The 20,043-nt window shown below is 41.7% G+C and overlaps 1 protein-coding gene across 4 annotated transcripts in view; it reads left to right on the top strand.

Moving 5' to 3' along the window:
* The window catches only part of LOC126259669 (uncharacterized), a 96,479-nt gene that overhangs the window by 56,234 nt on the left and 20,202 nt on the right, over positions 1-20,043 (top strand). For all 4 annotated transcript variants that reach the window (XM_049956612.1, XM_049956614.1, XM_049956613.1 and 1 more), the window contains 3 exons: positions 19,050-19,235; positions 19,384-19,504; positions 19,619-19,846. In XM_049956612.1, coding sequence (XP_049812569.1) covers positions 19,050-19,235; positions 19,384-19,504; positions 19,619-19,846 — 535 coding nt within the window. The remainder of the gene's footprint in view (positions 1-19,049; positions 19,236-19,383; positions 19,505-19,618; positions 19,847-20,043) is intronic.

Raw genomic sequence — 20,043 nt, forward strand, 5'->3', positions numbered from 1 at the left:
TTAATTTGTGTGAATTTCAGTTCTGTAACCAATTTCATTCCAGAGTTACAAAACATTGCCTTAAACTCTAAATTATGAACTTGAAATTATTCTGAACTTTTCACCGACAGAACAGTCAATAGTTTGCTGAGTGTATATCAGTTTAAACAAACTTTTGAAAGTTACTTCTCAAAGATGCATAATTTTTGGTATAAATTTTATTTCACAAGAGTTATTATTTACCTTTTTGCATATTATATATCACAGTGCAGTCAGTTTCATTTATTTTCCATAAACTGTAAGAATGACAGATGCGAGAGGGCTATGTATGTGAAATCAGAATATGTGGAAATGTGATGATGAATTAGTGTGTGTGTGTGGGGGGGGTGGGGAGTTAGGTTGCTTGTACAATGTATGTGTGTGTGTGTGTGTGTGTGTGTGTGTGTGTGTGTGTGTCACTTACAAAGAGGATGTCTGATTTCTGTATGTAGCTAGTATATTCTAGTTGGGGGAAGAGCCTTTTGGTTTTCCATCTTTCTAAGTTTTTGTAAGATATTCTGAGAAGATTCCAGATTTCAGCTCTCTCAGTTTTGATATAAAGTAATGATATCTGTTAATTGGTAGGCGAGCTAAAGTGCAAGAAGTGAGAGAAGTTGATTGGTTTTAGTTTCCAGTAGCCAATCAGAAGTGAGAGAGCTCCCGAGTGTTTGATGTGAGGCACGAAGATATTGAGCACTTCTGAAGGGGAGATGGTGCCCAGCCGTGTTTGAGATTGCGGCACTGAAATTTTAATTTTGAGCTACTATTCAGTTTTTGTACTTGATATAGCCGTGGGAAAAGTATGTCACTCATGGGATAGCATATTACACAATGTTTGGAGAGTTAAGTGACTTTGTGATTGAATTAATTGAAATAAAAATTCAGCCAGGCATATGGGGCCTGTCTAAAAAGTATCCAACCTTTGGCCAGAAAAAATATTTCGAATACGTGATGGGGTTGTGACCCTAATCCCCTTCAAAGTAAGCCCCTTGTGCTTGCACACACTTAGCCCACCGATCCTTCCACTGCCAGAAACACCTCTGCAAGTCTTCTTTTGGAATGATGTCCAGCTTCGTCGTCATCTTCTGCATTATCTCCTCTCTACTCTCAAAACGCAATTCTTTCAGGGGAGTCTTCAATTTTGAAAACAACCAGAAGTCGCAAGGAGCCATGTCTGGAGAGTAGGGAGGTTGGCGAAAAACTGTAATTCCATGTTTGGCCAAGAAATTTTGGATCAAGTGGGATGAATGTGTGGCGGCGTTGACATAATGCAGTTCCCAGTTTTTCGCTGTCCATGTCTGTCTTTTGTGCCGAACTGCGTCACAGAGTCGCTGGAGAACATCTTGTTAGTACTCCTTTGTCACTGTTTGTCCTTCCGGTGTGTATTTGTGATGCACAATTCCACGGACATCAAAGAAAACAGTCATCATCATCTTGATTTTGCTCCACACATGCCACACTTTCTTTTGTCTTGGAGGCTCGGGGTGCTTCCATTGCGACGACTGTCTTTTAGTTTCTGGATTGTACCCATACACCCATGACTCATCTCCAGTTATCAAGGTGTCCAGAAACCCAGGATCAGTGTTGGTGGTGTCCAGAATGGTGCAATGTCAAAATGGAGGTCTTCTTGTTCCGCCGACAACAACTTGGTCACGAATTTCACAGCCACTCCATGCATGTTCAAATCATCGCGCAAAGTTGCATGTACAGAATTTGTACTCACTCTGACCTCTTGGGCAATCTCCCGCATGGTCAAACGAGGATCTGCCATCACCAAATTTTGCATCCTCACAAAGACAGCTGCACTCCGAGCAGTTTGGGTCCTGCCAGAACGCTGGGCGCTCTCCGCTGATGTGCGGCCATTTTTGAATCGGTTGAACAACTCCTTAATTTGTGTTACACCCACCGCATCTTCTCCAAACACCTGCTGAATCATACGAATTGTTTTGCTTTTAGAATCACCAGGCTTTCAACAAAATTTGATGCAGTTTCTTTACTCAAAACGTTCAGTCATCTCGAGAGAATCGGTAATCCGACAAACACATTGTGTGGCACCTCACTCAGCGACCGAAAGGCAGTGACTGACGTGCTGGAAGGCAGGGACAAAATTCACGCATGTACATAAAGGTCTCTTCCTGTACTGTGTACAGTGGCGCCATGCTATCATCTCTCTTTAGCGCAGGAAAAACAAAGGTCGGATACTTTTTAGATAGGCCTCGTATGCCCTCAGGTGCTCAGCATTTGTTTGCTAAGTACGGACTTGGCAACACTGGGGGTCCTGAGTTGGTGGCTGGTAAGCGCTGCCAGTCCTCTGTCACCGTAAGCTCTGGGCCTGCTTCCGCAATCATCACGTGGCGTGGCTGTGGAATGTTGAGAGTCTCAGGGAACTGGGATCTTGGCTTGACTGCCCGTATCACGAGGATGGCATAAACCTCTGTAAAACACCCCTCACTCTCAAAGTGTGCTGCGCAGTGGTGAGATGTATGACTGTTGAGGTGGAAGAGTTGTTAGTGGCCAAGCTCTGGGAAACTTGCCACACCTCAGTTGCGTAAGGCTTACCAGGCAGGCGGGGCTGTGCCTGAGTGGACCCTTATTTCCCTAGCTGCTCGTGGAAATGAAATGGATCCTTCTAAATTTTCTTTTCCTCCTTCCAGCAGAAAGAGTGGGCTGCTGGTAGGTACCAACACCCAATGTAATAAGAGGGCTCGGGTAGCCAGTCCTCCTGGGGGGTGAAATCTAAGAGTTTTGGGTCTAGTAATCGAACACATGCTAGCAATCAGAATGTATTTTTAATCAACAAAAAGAAAGAAGCCAGCTTCAAGAAAGTTTTACCTTTCTATATTCAAAAAGGGTTAGAAGACATTGCTGGAAGTTTAAAACCTGTTGAGTGATTGCTTAACAGGACACTGTTGGTGGAAACCGCAAGGTCCCAACAAGTTAAGAACATACTGAATGTGCAATGCCTTGGGGAATATGCCATCGAAAATGAACTGCACACCACCTTGAATTACAACAAAGGTGTTGTGATGTGCAGGGGTCTGATGAACATTCCCAAGGAGGAACTGAAAGATGAGTGGCCTCCAGAAGGAATTGTTGATGTGTAAAATATCATGAAGAGGGTAGTTGGGGATCTTGTGAAGTCCCACTCCTTTATCGTGACATTTAATACCTTCCAGAGTGTGTTAAGGCATGTTTCCTTTGCATAAGTGTGTGGCCTTATGTACCCATCCTAATATGGTGTTCCAAATGCCAGCACTTTGGGAATATTACACTTGGGTGTCACAGGGAAGTTACTTGTGGTAAGTGCAGTAAGGCCACCCAGGAAGGTGTCCCATATTTGTCTCCATTTAAGTGTGTGGATTGCTCGGGAGCTCAACCTCTTTGGAGTCGGGACTGCAACATGTATCTAGAAGAACAAAAGATACAAGAGCTTAAAATTATGGAGCACATCCCTTATAATGAGGCCAAAAACATATATAAAGCCATGCTGCTCCCCCAACATTTGCTACTACCTTCTCTTCGGTTGTTAAACAGCCAGTGCAAAAAGCCAGTGCTGCTACACAAATGGAGGTTGCTAGTGTCAGCACTGGTACCTGGGTTCGTTCATGGACTTGTGCTGCAATAATTTCAAAGTCTGTCCCTCCCCAGAGCTTCAGAAAGAGCCATGGTTGCCAACATTAGGGAGCTCCCTACCCTTCCAAAGGCTCCATCTGGTATTCCGTCCAATGCTTCTGTGGCAGCAAAGTCTACACAGTGGGGAAAAACAAAGGCAAAATGTCCACCACAGATGTAAGTGGGCAATAGACAGCCCAACAATGTCAATATCAACCTCTCTCGATTCTTCTTTGGAGGCGATGGAACTTTTCAGACTAGGGCAATCGTCTCGCCCTGAGACTGAGCCTCCACCCATTGTGGGTTGCCTTCCATGGCAGAAAGTCAGGATGAAAGTGCACCCGCATGATAGTTAGCTCCTATCCTCCAATGGAACATTAATGGGTTCAGGATACACATGGAGGAACTGAAGCTTCTGGCACAAGAACACCCCCTGTGCATGTCTTTGCAGGAAACACATTTTAAACCGTCTGCTATGGGGCTATACATTCTATTACAAGGATGACTTGCTGGAGAAAGGACCAAGAGAGGGATTGCTGTGTTTGTCAATAATGCACACCACTCCTCTGCTCTCCCTCGACTATTGACCTGCAAGCAGTTGCATTTGAAATTCCTGCATGTTGGAGGGTTACAGTTCGCTTGCTGCATGTACCTCTGCTAGTATGAACAACTCCCCCAACCATTTCTTCTCCTGGGAGACTTCAATGCACATCATTTCTTGTAGGGCTTGACCTCTACTTGCCTGTGGAGTTGGGTTTTGAAGAGACTCATGAGGTCTCATGAGCTGTGCATCATAAACATTGGTACTCCCCCACATTTCTGTCCTGCTACTGAGTCATTCGTGACCATTGACCTATCTCTCTGGTCTCCAGCCCTCGCTGACTCTGTTTACTGAGAGGTCATTGACGACCTTTGTTCCAGTGACCACTTCCCGATCCACATTCACTAACTGGATGGAGAATTGCTCCAACAGAAGCCATGAGAATGGAAAGTCAGCAGGGATAACTGGACACTGTTCAGCCAGCTGGATGTGTTTGATCATTCCGATAGCATCCAGGAACAGATAGACCACATCACACGAGTGATCTGTAATGCGCTGCCCAAGGTCCTCAGTTTATCTTAGGAGGCAACCTAAACCTTTGTGGAAAGGTGAGTGCCCTTTCAGTAATCTGGGACAGGCATGCAGCTCTTTAATGATTTAAATGTCGCCCTACAACAGACCTCATAGCCTTGAGAGTCACACCAATGCCCGATACACAATTAAGGGGAGCAAGAAAAGGTCATGGCAAGTATCCCTGAACTCTATAAATGATTCCACTTGTTCTACAAAAGTATGAGAAACCACACAGAGGATATCCGGTAAACATAGTTGCTTACCAACAGAAGCAGTACTGAAATAGAGGTGTCTCCAAACAATACCTGGAGGTATCACTCAGACACTGGCAAAGCATTTTGCAAAAACTACTGACACTGCCACAGGACCCGAGTTAGTGACTTGCTGTCAGATCATTCTGAGCAGAAGAATGGTGTCCCTCAGGACAGTGTTTTAAGTGTTACCCTCTTTGCCAGAGCCATAAATAGTATCATGTCTACCGTAAGGAATCCTGTACAGTGCTTCTTATCTGTGGACGATTATACTGTTTCCTGTTCCTCTTCCAGTGTTGCAACAGCGAGCTGTCAGTTGCTCCTTACAGTGCAGAGGTTAGAGAAGTGGGCCGTAAAGACAGGTTTTCAGTTTTCTGCTGATAAGTGTGTGTGTGTGTGTGTGTGTGTGTGTGTGTGTGTGTGTGTGTGTTCATTTTAATTGTTCTCATCATATTTTTAATTTACCTGACTTGCATATAAGGGACATCATCCTACATTTTTGAGACACAGTGATGTTTCTGGGCCTCATTTTTCACTCCAAATTGTTGTTGCCATACCTGAGGCACCTGAAAGCCTGAACCCTGATGGCACTGAATATCTTAAAGTATCTTAGCCACAGACCTTGGGGAGCAGACGGGGCACATTTGCTCCAGTTTTATAGGTCTTTTGTGTGTTCGTGGCTGGACTATGGGTATGGATCAGTGAGGCCTTCTTTTTTGAAGATCATTGATGCTGTCCAACATAGGGGATTTGGCTGGCCACGGGTGCTCACCATCTGGTGGCAGACCCTCATGGTGCAGCAGGCATGTAAGTTCCTCGCAGCTCCAATTTCACCTGCGTACCATACTGTTTCTTGTCCACTTCTGGAATGCCCAATCATCCATAAGCCAAAATGCCATTTGGGATCCGTGTGTGGCATGTTTCTTTAGCCTGAGGTATTTGTAAATAGGCCTCCCTCAAATCAAGTTTCACAATATTTATACGGCCATTTAATTTAGACATTAGTTCTTCTTGTTGTAACCCAAGACTACTGTAATATCTTGCTCGAACAGTATACACACATGGAAGGCAAGATATAATGCAATTAACAACACACAAGTGACCGGCAGAGCCTTGTGTGTTGACCTATATAATCATTAGTCCCAACAGGGGCACAATGGCAAGCTGCACACCCAACTAGTGCTGTTTTAGCGGGCCGGATGGCCTCTAATGGCCATATCAAGCAAAAACTTCTCGCATGAACTATGAAGCAGCACACGCACTAAATTGGTAGTTGCAGCATTTCTCTTCCTTTGCAAACAAATGTGTCCAACCCCAAGGGAGGAGGCTGTGGCAGAATAGACAGCAGCGGCTGTGAGGAAGGCAGCAGTTGTGGAGGTGTTGGCCTTGTAAGTCATAGATGCAGAAAACTGTCCAAGTAGGGGAATCTGTTGATTGTTACTACTCACCATCTGCCGTGACACTGGAGTCAGAGGGGAAGAATCCAAATCGTGTAGTCTGAGAATTCACCAACGCTGCTGTTGCATCCATGTCCACCTGCATTCTGAATAGTTTGCAAACACATGCACTTCGGTATATAACCTGCTTTGAGGCACCATCACTGCTGACACATTGTTCACATCCATGTTCACTTCATCCTCACTCAGATTTGGAAAGGAGTTACATACAGAAGCAGTTTATCCTTTCTTATGGCACTTATTACATGTTACCCAGTGCTTGTGATACACGGTCCATTCATGTTGAGTGAAACAGTGTAGGCATGAAGGCAGTGGAGCACAAGGCTGTTGCTGTTGTGATGCGGACTGGTGTCATGAACGACAGTTATCTATACAATGTGGAGACATCTGCTCTACTGCTGCAATAGCATTCATGTTCCTGTGTGAACTGACTGAAGGCTGGTAAGGGAGAGAGAAACTTATTTCTGAGACTTCTGACCAGGATTCTATATGACTTCCTGCAGCCTGCAAAACTTCAAAATTTCAGTACTTCTTTAAGGATAGGATTTTCACAGTGTAGAGCTCACTTTTGGTCTTCCCTATCAGAAGCAAAACTATGATTGCATCATGAATAATTTGATCTGCATAGGGTTCCTTATGAATATTTGTCAAAATTATGAATGTGGCTAGGTCCACGTAGTTCTTCTGCCCATGCCCTGTGTGACTGTTTTGGCCGCTTTCGGCAGTGGTAAAACTCCACATGAGCAGTGATAATTTGAGTTCGTTTACAGTGATAAGTAAGAAGGAAGTCACACATCTGACCAAAAGAAAGACTTGAAGATTCAGCAAGGGGGCCAGCTAACGCAACAACTGATACACGCGTGGCGAAATCCATGACCAAAAAAGGGCCTTGCACAAGTGTGTGTCTGTTACCCCAAATGTCTGGGAATGTTGCTGCAGGCATTTTTCATAGATGTTCTCGTCTTCCACTGCATCATCATATGCAGGGAACAATGGCGGATATGTTGTTGGTGGATCTGCAGGTTGTGCCAATGTAGTTTTCAAACTCGAAATAGCAAAGTCAGTGCCTGCTGTTGCTCAAGAAGAGCACTGCCTCTCTGGAAATTAAACCTAAAGGACCAATGACTGAAGTGGAACATGTGGAGTCAAATATCATACTCACTGCCAAAAAAATTTTTGTAACCCAAGAACACTTTAATTTATTGCTCGAACGGTACATACACACATGGAAGGCAAGATACAACACAATTAGCAGCAAACAAGTGGCCGGCGGAACCTTTTACTCTGGGATATATAATCATTAGCTCCAACAGCCAGCAGGCTGTGCATGCAATTGCCGTCGTATTAGCAGGCTGGGTGGCCCCTAGTGGCCGCATCGAGGACATAATGTGTGAACTATGAAGTGGTGCCTACACTAAATTCGTTGTTACAGCACTTCTAGTTTTTGAATTGGATAGGAAACTACACTACTGGCCATTAAAATTGCTACACCACGAAGATAACGTGCTATAGACTCGAAATTTAACCAACAGGAAGAAGGTGCTGTGATATGCAAATGATTAGCTTTTCAGAGCATTCACACAAGGTTAGCGCCGGTGGCAACACCTACAACGTGCTGACATGAGGAAAGTTTCCAACCGATTTCTCATACACAAACAGCAGTTGACCAGCATTGCCTGGTGAAACGTTGTTGTGATGCCTCGTGTGAGGAGGAGAAATGCGTACCTTCACATTACCGACTTAGATAAAGGTCAGATTGTAGCCTGTCGCGATTGCGCTGTGTCATATAGCGACATTGCTGCTCGCGTTGGTCGAGATACAATGACTGTTAGCAGAATATGGAATCAGTGGGTTCAGGAGGGTAATATGGAACGCCATGCTGGATCCCAACAGTCTCGTATCACTAGCAGTCGAGATGACAGGCATCTTATCCGCATGGCTGTAATGGATCATGCAGCCATGTCTCAATCCCTGGGTCAGCAGATGGGGACGTTTGCAAGACAACAACCATCTGCACGAACAGTTCGACGACGTTTGCAGCAGCATGGACTGTCCGTGTTTGGCGACATTGCGGTGAATGCACAATGGAAGTGTGTATTCGTCATCACCATACTGGCGTATCACCCGGTGTGATGGTATGGGGTGCCATTGGTTACACGTCTCGGTCACCTCTTGTTTGCATTGACGGTACTTTGAACAGTGTGCATTACATTTCAGATGTGTTACGACCCGTGGCTCTACCCTTCATTCAATCCCTGTGAAACCCTACACTTCAGCAGGATAATGCACGACCGCATGTTGCAGATCCTGTATGGGCCTTTCTGGATAAAGAAAATGTTCAACTGCTGCCCTGGCTAGCACATTCTCCAGATCTCTCGACAATTGAAAACGTGTGGTCAATGGTGGCTGAGCAACTGGCTCGTCACAATACACCAGTCACTACTCTTGATGAACTGTGTTGAGGCTGCATGGGCAGCTGTACCTGTACACGCCATCCAAGCTCTGTTTGACTCAATGCCCAGGTGTATCAAGGCCGTTATTACGGCCAGACGTGGTTGTTCTGGTTACTGATTTCTCAGGATCTATGCACCCAAATTGCATGAAAATGTAATCACATGTCAGTTCTAGTATAATATATTTGTCCAATCAATACCCGTTTATCATCTGCATTTCTTCTTGGTGTAGCTATTTTAGTGGCCAGTAGTGTATTATGCCTTGTGCAGCAACTGTTGCTTTGAAATGAGCGCACATCCTCATTCTGCCATTCCGTTTTGATAGTACAACAATTAGCATCGTCCATTGGCGATTTTTAGTGGATTCTACAATGCCATTCTGTTCTAGGCAATCTAGTTCCTGTTTCACTTTATCCTTTAATGCAATTGGAATAGCATGCGTTACATAATTGTGGTGCAGTATTTGGCTTCAATATGATGTAGACCATGTAGTCTTTAATGCTGCTTGTTACATCAGAAAGTGTATCACATTTTTGCAATAGCTTTTTGCTGCTCTTAGGAACACCATTGTGGACTGGAATTGCTCCTTCATGAATTGTGAAGCCTAGGGTATTGAATAAATCAACGCCCAGTAAATTTGTTGCTTTGTGTGAATTTACTACTATACATCTGGCCTGTTTAGTAAACTGCTTGTATGTAACATCCATTATGAATTGGCCTTTGATTGGTGTTTTGTTGGCCACTGTAGCCAAATGGTTAACTCTGAAATTCATTTAATTTGGTGATCCTAATTGCTTGTATGCTTGCTAATTAATTAAAGAAACTGAAGATCCAGTTTAAGATTTCATAGAGACTTTATTTAATCTGAGTGTCACAGATGAAACCTTGCTATTTACTGAAAAGGTAGCATTCACTTGCTTCATGTTGTGTACTTCAGATTTGTGACATGTCTTTTTGCCACACGTGCATTTCGTGTTTCAGAAGAAACAGTTTTCGCTTTTGTGGTTAATGCCAAAGTGTTCACATGAAGATAACTTTTCTCTAGTCAATTTGTTTATGATCTGCTGGCTCTGTGTTGTTTTCATGCCCTGTTATGTCATAGACAATTGTACTTGGGACTTGGCCTTGTGGGTTGTGTTAGATGCATTGTAAACACAATAGCATCTTTATACTGAAGCTGTCAGCTGATACTAGCATCTGTTATTGTGCCCAGATGAAAATTAGACAGTCTTGCAATGACAGATTTGTCAAATTAAGAATGCTAGTATTTGGTGCCAGCATTAGCAAGAAGAAAAGGTTTTTATTCAACATCACCAATAGTTTGTGCATGATGAAATGTTGATCCAGGCTTCTATTTTATGATCAAAAGGCAAAAAGGTTGTGGCAGCATCTTAAAATTTTCATGGCCATGTTGCTCTGTGCTTCTGGTTTGGCCAGCCATGCCTCAAGTAATTCTGACTGGTGAATAGCTGCTGCAATACTATCATCGGTTGGTGCAATTCAGTTTGAGATATGAAAAATGAAAGTATGAACAGAATACCAATTCTCAGTAGTCTTCCTGAAAAGGAAACAGGGATAGCAGCCATAATATGAAAAAAAATTGTAGCATAGTCCAAAATATACGCATGCCATGCAGCGAACTAATGTGTTGCTACAAAAATGTTCACTTGCACTCGCCAGTTGTATTGGCTTTTATTTTTGTCAGCAGTTGATGTTGTGCTGCAAATGTTTTGTTCCAGGTAAATCTCCTTAGCCCGTGTACATACTGACATTAATTCTCTTCACCAATTTATTCCGATTAATCTTCATCGGTGCCTAATGTAAAGGTAGCAGGTAGATAATCCCTTCCACAGAAAGTAATTGCTGTATCGAGGTGGCATGCTCACATGTAGCAAATGGCTTTTCATGGGGCAAGTTAGACTACAGCAAAATAATGTTGACAACACAATGAATAACAATTAACTGTCATTTCATTTTTTTAAAACTTAATACAAATATTCAGCTTTAGTTTGTTGCTGCTGTGTAGATGTGGCACTGAGTTTAAAGTTCTAAACCTATGCTTCTATTCTAGTATATAAAGATAAGTAATTGTTTAACATTGTTGCCAAAAATCGTGAAAAGTACTTGAGCAATTTACTTCAGATTTTTAAATGCTACTCTAACAAACGTTTCAGCAGACATAGATTATATATTTTGAAATAAGAGGTCTATTAGAAAAGTATCTGACCTTTGGCTGGGGGGGGGGGGGGGGATTGGCTTACCAGGAGTGTTGGACACCTCATCACCATCAATCAAAGTAGTTTCCTTGGGACTACACACACTTCTCCCAGCAGTGCCACCCTTGTTGAAAGCCTGCCGAAAAAGCCGCTTTATGGAGGGAGTTTAGCTCGGCTGTCATTGCTGACATAATGTCCTGTCTTGTGTGAAATTGCACTCCTTTCAATGGTCTATTGAGTTTTGGATACAGCCAGAAGCTGAAGGGGGCCATATCAGGAGAGTAAGGAGCCTGTTGAAGCCCAGGAAACCGGTTTTTCACCAAAAAAGTCTGAATCAAGTGTGAGGCATGTACTGGAGTATTGTTGTGATGGAGGCGCCAATTTCCTGTTGAACGCAAGACCAGTCTCGTGCGCTACGCAGCATCACATAGGCAGTGGGGAATGTCTCTGTAGAACTCTTTGGTAATTGTTTAACTCAGTGGTGCATACTCATGGTGTACCACACTGCAGGACTCAAAGAAAGCAGTCAGCATCACTTTGACATTGCTGCTCACATGGCAGGCCTTCTTTGATCTTGGTGACAAGGAACACTTCCACTGTGGCAACTGGGATTGCTTTCCAGTAACACCTACACTTCTTCCGCAATTTCTCTGATAGGCACACAATGATCCCACATCACAGCGTTCACTTCGGCAATGACCTGGTTATTTTGGCATGTTGATAGCTAACTGGAGCATGGCTCACTCTCCCTGATGTGCAGCTGCCTTAATCTGTGTGATGGCCATAGCATCATTACCGAAAGCCACCTCAATCTTCCTAACGGTTTCCTCCTGACAGTTGCCAAGTTTCTGCCAAAATGTGATGATGTAGTGCTGCTCCAGTCGTTCTGTAATTTCCCTTGCAATGAAAAAACAACATGTGCACTACCCACTATCTCATTCAACTGCTGCTTGCCAACAACTGATGCTGTTGACAGGCGGAAAAAAATTTACACATATGCACGAAGGTTCAAGGTCAGGTCATGCAGCATGTTAGATTCAAATTCATCAGCTGTTCGCAGAAGAAAAAAAAAGAGATCGGATACTTTTCTAACAGACCTCACATATATAATATGTAAATATAATAAAGGGAACATTGTTAGCGAAAATCTTGAAGTTTTGACCAGTTACTTCAAATTTTTTAACATATATATGATATATAAATCTATATACAATACATAAAGAATGAAACATTGTTAGCAAAAATCTTGAAAAGTTCTTTACCAATTTAGGTCAGATTTTTACGTGATACTGTAATATTTATTCAGAGAGCCATAGGAAAAATTTTTTTTGTAATGGCAATGTGGAGGTCTTCTGTTAAAATTGACTGAGAAATAAAATGCTGTGCTGTGAAAATGTGCAGTTCTGTTTCCTTTATTGCAGTCAGTTTTAATTACAATACCACGTCTTATATGCCATTAGACAAATTGTGTCATCCTTATACATAATTTTAAACAAAAATTGTATGCACAATAATGTGCTGTTCTGTTTCAATCGTTGCTGTCAGTTTTACAGAAAACAGAAAAGTTGTATTTATGGTTTACCTGCTTAAGATGAGAACATTAGTAGAGAATCTGCATTGCCCAGAAATTTGTAGTCCTACCCATTTGCAGATTAAAGCTATGCAAAATACTTTCAATGAATTCCAGCAACTGGGAAATTCTCTCTCATATCCCATTTACCAATCATCCTAACTGATTTACCTGTTCATTTTAAGTGAATTCAGTTTCCAGACAAGATTTCATTTGCAAGAACAATAAAAAAAGGCTCATGGTCAGAGAGATGAGAGGAAAAAAGATGGATAGAGGCAGGGGGCGGAATGGACATAAAGAGGGGAATGAGGTGATGGACAGAAAGGTGAGGGAAGAGGAGATGGACAAAGATGGGGTGGAAGAGGTGATACAAAGAAGGGGGGGGGGGGAGGAGATGAACAGAAAGAGGGAGTTTGGAGTTTATGATGTATAACCAATTCCTATACATATTTAGCAACCATTGCCATGTTCACTAATACTTGTATAATCCTAACACAGTGAATGATGACTCACTAATCTAAAAGTAGTACCTATCTGGTTCTGCTGTCTCTTGACTGTTAATAACATACACTGTGACACTTGGCATATAATGCAACATCATGTGATGACTGCAATAACCACTGGTAACTGATGACAGCTGACCAAGTGAAGCTGTGCATCTGCTTAAATCTGCAGTTCATGGATGACTGTTCATTTGTGGATGACTGTTCATTTGTAAAGTATTTTTCTGGCATCAGGCAAAAGCAGGATTTAGTGCTTGTTATCAGCACCCTGTATGGTGTCGGAGCATAACAATGGCTGATGTATGAGGCTTTCTATGTGATTTATGGAGAAGCATACTGTAGTCCTGGCTGGGTACACACTCTGCGGTGACTAATAATAACTATATGGCACCACAGTGGAGACTGGTCCTACTGTATGGTGCCCTCTATGTACATAGCAGTGTACTGTATCTGACAGTGGACACAGCAGAGTCCATGGACCTGTGATAGTAATCAAAGGCACCATGACAACTTTTAACTATGTGAACACTGTTGCAGACCATCTGCATCCCTTCATGGTTGATGTCTTTCCCAGTAGCAATGGCATCTTCTAGCTGGATAACTATCCATGTCACATGGCCTCTTCTAGCTGGATAACTGCCCATGCCACAAGGCTAGAATTCTGCTACAATGGTTTGAAGAGCATGATGGTGAACTCATATTGATGTCATGGCCACTGATTTCACCTTATCTGAACCTGATAGAAGATATCTGAGATGCCATTGGGCACCAGCTCCACACCCACAAACCACCAGTTTATATTTTACAGGAACTGTGTGACCTGCATAGGCATCTGGTGCCCTATACACCCAGAAACCTACCAAGGACTTGGCATATCCATGCAACACAGAATTGCTGCTGTATTGCATTCCAGAGATGGAACAACAAGCTATTAAGCAGGTAGTCAAGATGTCAAGATGTTTTAGCTCGTCAGTGTGTAATACATTATGGTGGAGATTCTAGTTCTATTTTACCTGTCAAGTGGGTCAAATAATATGTTGTTGTTGTTGTGGTCTTCAGTCCTGAGACTGGTTTGATGCAGCTCTCCATGCTACTCTATCCTGTGCAAGCTTCTTCTTCTCCCAGTACCTACTGCAGCCTACATCCTTCTGAATCTGCTTAGTGTATTCATCTCTTGGTCTTCCTCTACGATTTTTACCCTCCACGCTGCCCTCCAATACTAAATTGGTGATCCCTCGATGTCTCAGAACATGTCCTACCAAATGATCCCTTCTTCTAATCAAATTGTGCCACAAACTCCTCTTCTCCCCAATTCTATTCAATACCTCCTCATTAGTTATGTGATCTACCCATCTAATCTTCAGCATTCTTCTGTAGCACCACATTTTGAAAGCTTCTATTCTCTTCTTGTCTAAACTATTTATCGTCCACGTTTCACTTCCATACATTGCTACACTCCATACAAATACTTTCAGAAATGACTTCCTGACACTTAAATCTATACTCGGTGTTAACAAATTTTTCTTCTTCAGAAACGCTTTCCTTGCCATTGCCAGTCTACATTTTATATCCTCTCTACTTCAACCATCATCAGTTATTTTGATCCCCAAATAGCAAAACTCCTTTACTACTTTAAGTGTCTCATTTCCTAATCTAATTCCCTGAGCATCACCCGACTTAATTCGATTACATTCCTTTATCCTCGTTTTGCTTTTGTTGATGTTCATCTTATACCCTCCTTTCAAGACACTGTCCATTCCGTTCAATTGCTCTTCCAAGTCCTTTGCTGTCTCTGACAGAATTACAATGCCATCGGCGAACCTCAAAGTTTTTATTTCTTCTCCATGGACTTTAATACCTACTCCGAACTTTTCTTTTGTTTCCTTTATTGCTTGCTCAATATACAGATTGAATAACATTGGGGATAGGCTACAACCCTGTCTCACTCCCTTCCCAACTACCGCTTCCCTTTCATACCCCTTGACTCTTATAACTGCCACCTGCTTTCTGTACAAATTGTAAATAGCCTTTCGCTCCCTGTATTTTACCCCTGCCACCTTCAGAATTTGAAAGAGAGTATTCCAGTCAACATTGTCAAAAGCTTTCTCTAAGTCTACAAATGCTAGAAACGTAGGTTTGCATTTCCTTAATCTTTCTTCTAAGATAAGTCGTAGGGTCAGTATTGCCTGACGTGTTCCAATATTTATACGGAATCCAAACTGATCTTCCCCGAGGTCAGCGTCTATCAGTTTTTCCATTCGTCTGTAAAGAATTCGCGTTAGTATTTTGCAGCTGTGACTTATTAAACTGATAGTTTGGTAATTATCACATCTGTCAACACCTGTTTTCTTTGGGATTGTAATTATTATATTCTTCTTGAAGTCTGAGGGTATTTCGCCTGTCTCATACATCTTGCTCACCAGATGGTAGAGTTTTGTCAGGACTGGCTCTCCCATGGCTGTCAGTAGTTCTAATGGAATGTTGTCTACTCCTGGGGCCTTGTTTCGACTCGGGTCTTTCAGTGCTCTGTCAAACTCTTCATGCAGTATCATATCTCCCATTTCATCTTCATCTACATCCTCTTCCATTTCCATAATATTGTCCTCAAGTACATCGCCCTTCTATAGACCCTCTATATACTGCTTCCACCTTTCTGCTTTCCCTTCTTTGCTTAGAACTGGGTTTCCATCAAAGCTCTTGATATTCATACAAGTTGTTCTCCTTTCTCCAAAGGTCTCTTTAATTTTCCTGTACGCAGTATCTATCTTACCCCTAGTGAGATAAGCCTCTATATCCATACATTTGTCCTCTAGCCATCCCTGCTTAGCCATTTTGCACTTCCTGTCGATATCATTTTTGAGACGTTTGTATTCCTTTTTGCCTGCTTCATTTACTGCATTTTTATATTTTCTCCTTTCATCAATTAAATTCAATATTTCATCTGTTACCCAAGGGTTTCTACTAGCCCTCGTCTTTTTACCTATTTGATCCTCTGCTGCCTTCACTATTTCATCCCTCAGAGCTACCCATTCTTCTTCTACTGTATTTCTTTCCCCCATTCCTGTCAATTGTTCCCTTATGCTCTCCCTGAAACTCTCTATAACCTCTGGTTCTTTCAGTTTATCCAGGTCCCATCTCCTTAGATTCCCACCTTTTTGCAGTTTCTTCAGTTTCAATCTGCAGTTCATAACCAATAGATTGTGGTCAGAATCCACGTCTGCCCCTGGAAATGTCTTACAATTTAAAACCTGGTTCCTAAATCTCTGTCTTACCATTATATAATCTATCTGATACCTTTTAGTATCTCCAGGGTTCTTCTATGTATACTACCTTCTTTCATGATTCTTAAACCAAGTGTTAGCTATGATTAAGTTATGCTCTGCGCAAAATTCTACCAGACGGCTTCCTCTTTCATTTCTTACCCCCAATCCATATTCACCTACTACGTTTCCTTCTCTCCCTTTTCCTACGCTTGAATTCCAGTCACCCATGACTACTAAATTTTCATCTCCCTTCACTACCTGAATAATTTCTTTTATCTCATCATACATTTCATCAATTTCTTCGTCATCTGCAGAGCTAGTTGGTATATAAACTTGTACTACTGTAGTAGGCGTGGGCTTCGTGTCTATCTTGGCCACAATAATGCGTTCACTATGCTGTTTGTAGTAGCTTACCCGTACTCCTATTTTTTTTTATTCATTATCAAACCTACTCCTGCATTACCCCTATTTGATTTTGTATTTATAACCCTGTATTCACCTGACCAAAAGTCTTGTTCCTCCTGCCACCGAACTTCACTAATTCCCACTATATCTAACTTTAACCTATCCATTTCCCTTTTTAAATTTCCTGACCTACCTGCTCGATTAAGGGATCTTACATTCCACGCTCTGATCCGTAGAACGCCAGTTTTCTGTCTCCTGATAACGACGTCCTCCTGAGTAGTCCCCACCCGGAGATCCGAATGGGGGACTATTTTACCTCCGGAATATTTTACCCAAGAGGACGCCATCATCATTTAATCATACAGTAAAGCTGCATGCCCTCGGTAAAAATGACGGCTGTAGTTTCCCCTTGCTTTCAGCCGTTTGCAGTACCAGAACAGCAAGGCTATTTTGGTTAGTGTTACAAGGCCAGATCAGTCAATCATCCAGACTGTTCCTCCAGCAACTACTGAAAAGGCTGCTGCCCCTCTTCAGGAACCACATGTTTGTCTGGCCTCTCAACAGATACCCCTCCGTTGTGGTTGCACCTACGGTACGGCTATCTGTATCGTTGAGGCACGCAAGCCTCCCCACCAATGCCAAGGTCCGTGGTTCATGGGGGAGGTCAAATAATATAATGCAGAATAATCCAAATGGATTACTCCCACAAATAATCAACCAACAAAATAAGTGGCAGTTCTGGTTAACATGCCACAATCTCTACCGTACAATATGTAAGGGCTACAAAAATCTAAATGCTTATATTTTACTAATCTTACCTCTATTATCCTTGCAGTTCTTCTGTGTCTTGAGAATTTTCCTGAAGATGGCACATATTCTGGAGGATAGACAGCCATCACTTACTTTATTGTAACGATGACCATTTTTACATAGAATGTGGGATGTGCTCATTGTTCCCTTAAATTTCTTTTATCCAAATCTGTACTATTCATTGTCACTTAGCACAGAATTTCTCATTACTAATGTTATTGATTATTATTATTATTATTTCTTTCTTTTCTCAGACGTTATGTCTGGTCAAAAATGGAAAGTGACGTGGACCTTGATCAAGCGTGACTTCCTTTTAACTGTACGGTATATGTTATATTGCATTTAGGAACTTTCGGGTAATTGAACATGTATCAATAATTACGGATTTCTGTAGTTGTATATATAAGTTTGGATTATTATTATTATTATTATTATTATTGTTAGTTCTGTCCTTGAGATCATTTTTGAAAATTTGTGTATTCATTAAATCTTATCTTACTGTTTGGAAAAACCTGATACTAGTGAAGAATATAAAGGTCAATCACATAAAAACAAGGCAGATGGAAAAACGCCAAGTAAACTGTTTATTATTTCTGAAGTAGCTTCATAATTGTTAATACATTCATTCCACTGTGAGACAAGACAGTCAATCCCAGTTGCCTATGGAAACACAACTGTACCCAGGTGTGAATGACTTCATCCAAAGCAAATTGACGGCTACAAATGTCCTCCTTCAGGGCTCCAAAAATATGAAAATCACATGGAGAGAGAGATCAGGACTGTATGGAGGATGTGTAAGGGCCTCCCAGTGAAACTTCTGCAACATAGTCAAAATAACCTTGGCAACTTGTGGGGGGACATTATCCTGCAACAGAATAATGCTCTCCATCAACATTCCTGTGTGTTTGGACTTGATGGCACGCTTCAGGTTTTGTGAAGTGAAGTGGCCACATACTGTTGCGCGCTAATTTTGGTGCTATATTCCTGAAAGTCAATGAGCAGTGGGTCAAAGAAAAAGTCGTCGTGGCTTTACAGTCTTCATCTTCCCCTTTGTGATTTCTTTAGTTTTGGAGTTCTGAAGGAAAACATTTGTGGCTGTCATTTCTCTTCGGATGAAGAGATGCCAGTCTGGGTACAGTCATTGTTCCATAGGCAGGCCAAAACATTTTTCCATGAAGGCAATTGACTTTCTTTTCTCACAGTGGGATAAACGTATTAAAATTTATGGTGAACATATTTAAAATAATAAAGTTTACTTACTTCATTTTGTCTGTCTCATTTTCATTTAACTGCCCCTTATACCTTTTGCATTGTGCAGTACATGTGTTGTGACTGTTCGTAGGAAAGTAGTTCATACAAACTCATTTCTTCCTTTAGGGTCACTCTAGCATCAAGCTTTTGGATTATATTGCAAACATAGTTGCAAATGATCCAAATGCTCTTGAGTCAGCTGAGCCAAACACAATTTTTGCACTTACCAGTGGAATGTCAAGTGCCAATTACGGAACCAAATATTGGAATGTCATTGAGAAGAGCATTCTAAAAAATAAGATTATGGAAGAGGTAGGTCTAATTACATCAAAAGATCCCTTTATAATGTGCCAGATAAAAATTAAATTTGTTTTAATCAGACTATGATCTTATTTTTTCCACTGTGCAACATTCAAATTTCCTGCTACATAGTCATTATAAAATCATTTTTAATGTTCAGGATAAAATTGAACTTCCATGGATAAAATTCACACTTGAATTGGCTTCGCTGGGATGTTTCCACCCTCCACTGTTGCAGCGTATTTTTGAGGAACAATTCCTGAGAAAATTCCTTGCTAGAGGTATAATTATATATATTCACTGTATGTTCACTCACTTAAATCTACCAACTAAACAGTAACAGTATATAAATATCTATTATAATGACTGAGACATGCATGTCTACTGTTTTTCAGATTATAATCTGTTAGACCATCTGCAGTTACTGATGTTGTTCCAAGCAGTGATTACATTATTTCCTTCATACAGTGGGCCTCTACCACCAGATGACATCATTCAAAAAGCATCAAGACTAAATGGTGACAATGTTAATGAGTTCCCACTGAAAGGTGCCCTGGAACATGGTCTTGGTGGAACTTCATATTTGCAGACAAGATTTACCACAAAACTGGGACATTTTATTGGTAACTATCAACCCACCCCAGTTTTGCATTAGTAGCACAAAGTATCTATGGCCAGATGACTTTTCTGGCATGGCGGTTATTTTGTTTGCAGGGTGCTACGTAGAGCTATGCACAATATTCAGAGATCAACATTAGGTAACTAAACATCATCAATTTCACGTAACTTAAATCATTTTAAGCAGTACATACCAGGGATG

The sequence above is a fragment of the Schistocerca nitens genome, chromosome 5, assembly GCF_023898315.1.
Source record: "Schistocerca nitens isolate TAMUIC-IGC-003100 chromosome 5, iqSchNite1.1, whole genome shotgun sequence".
Lineage (NCBI taxonomy): Eukaryota > Metazoa > Arthropoda > Insecta > Orthoptera > Acrididae > Schistocerca > Schistocerca nitens.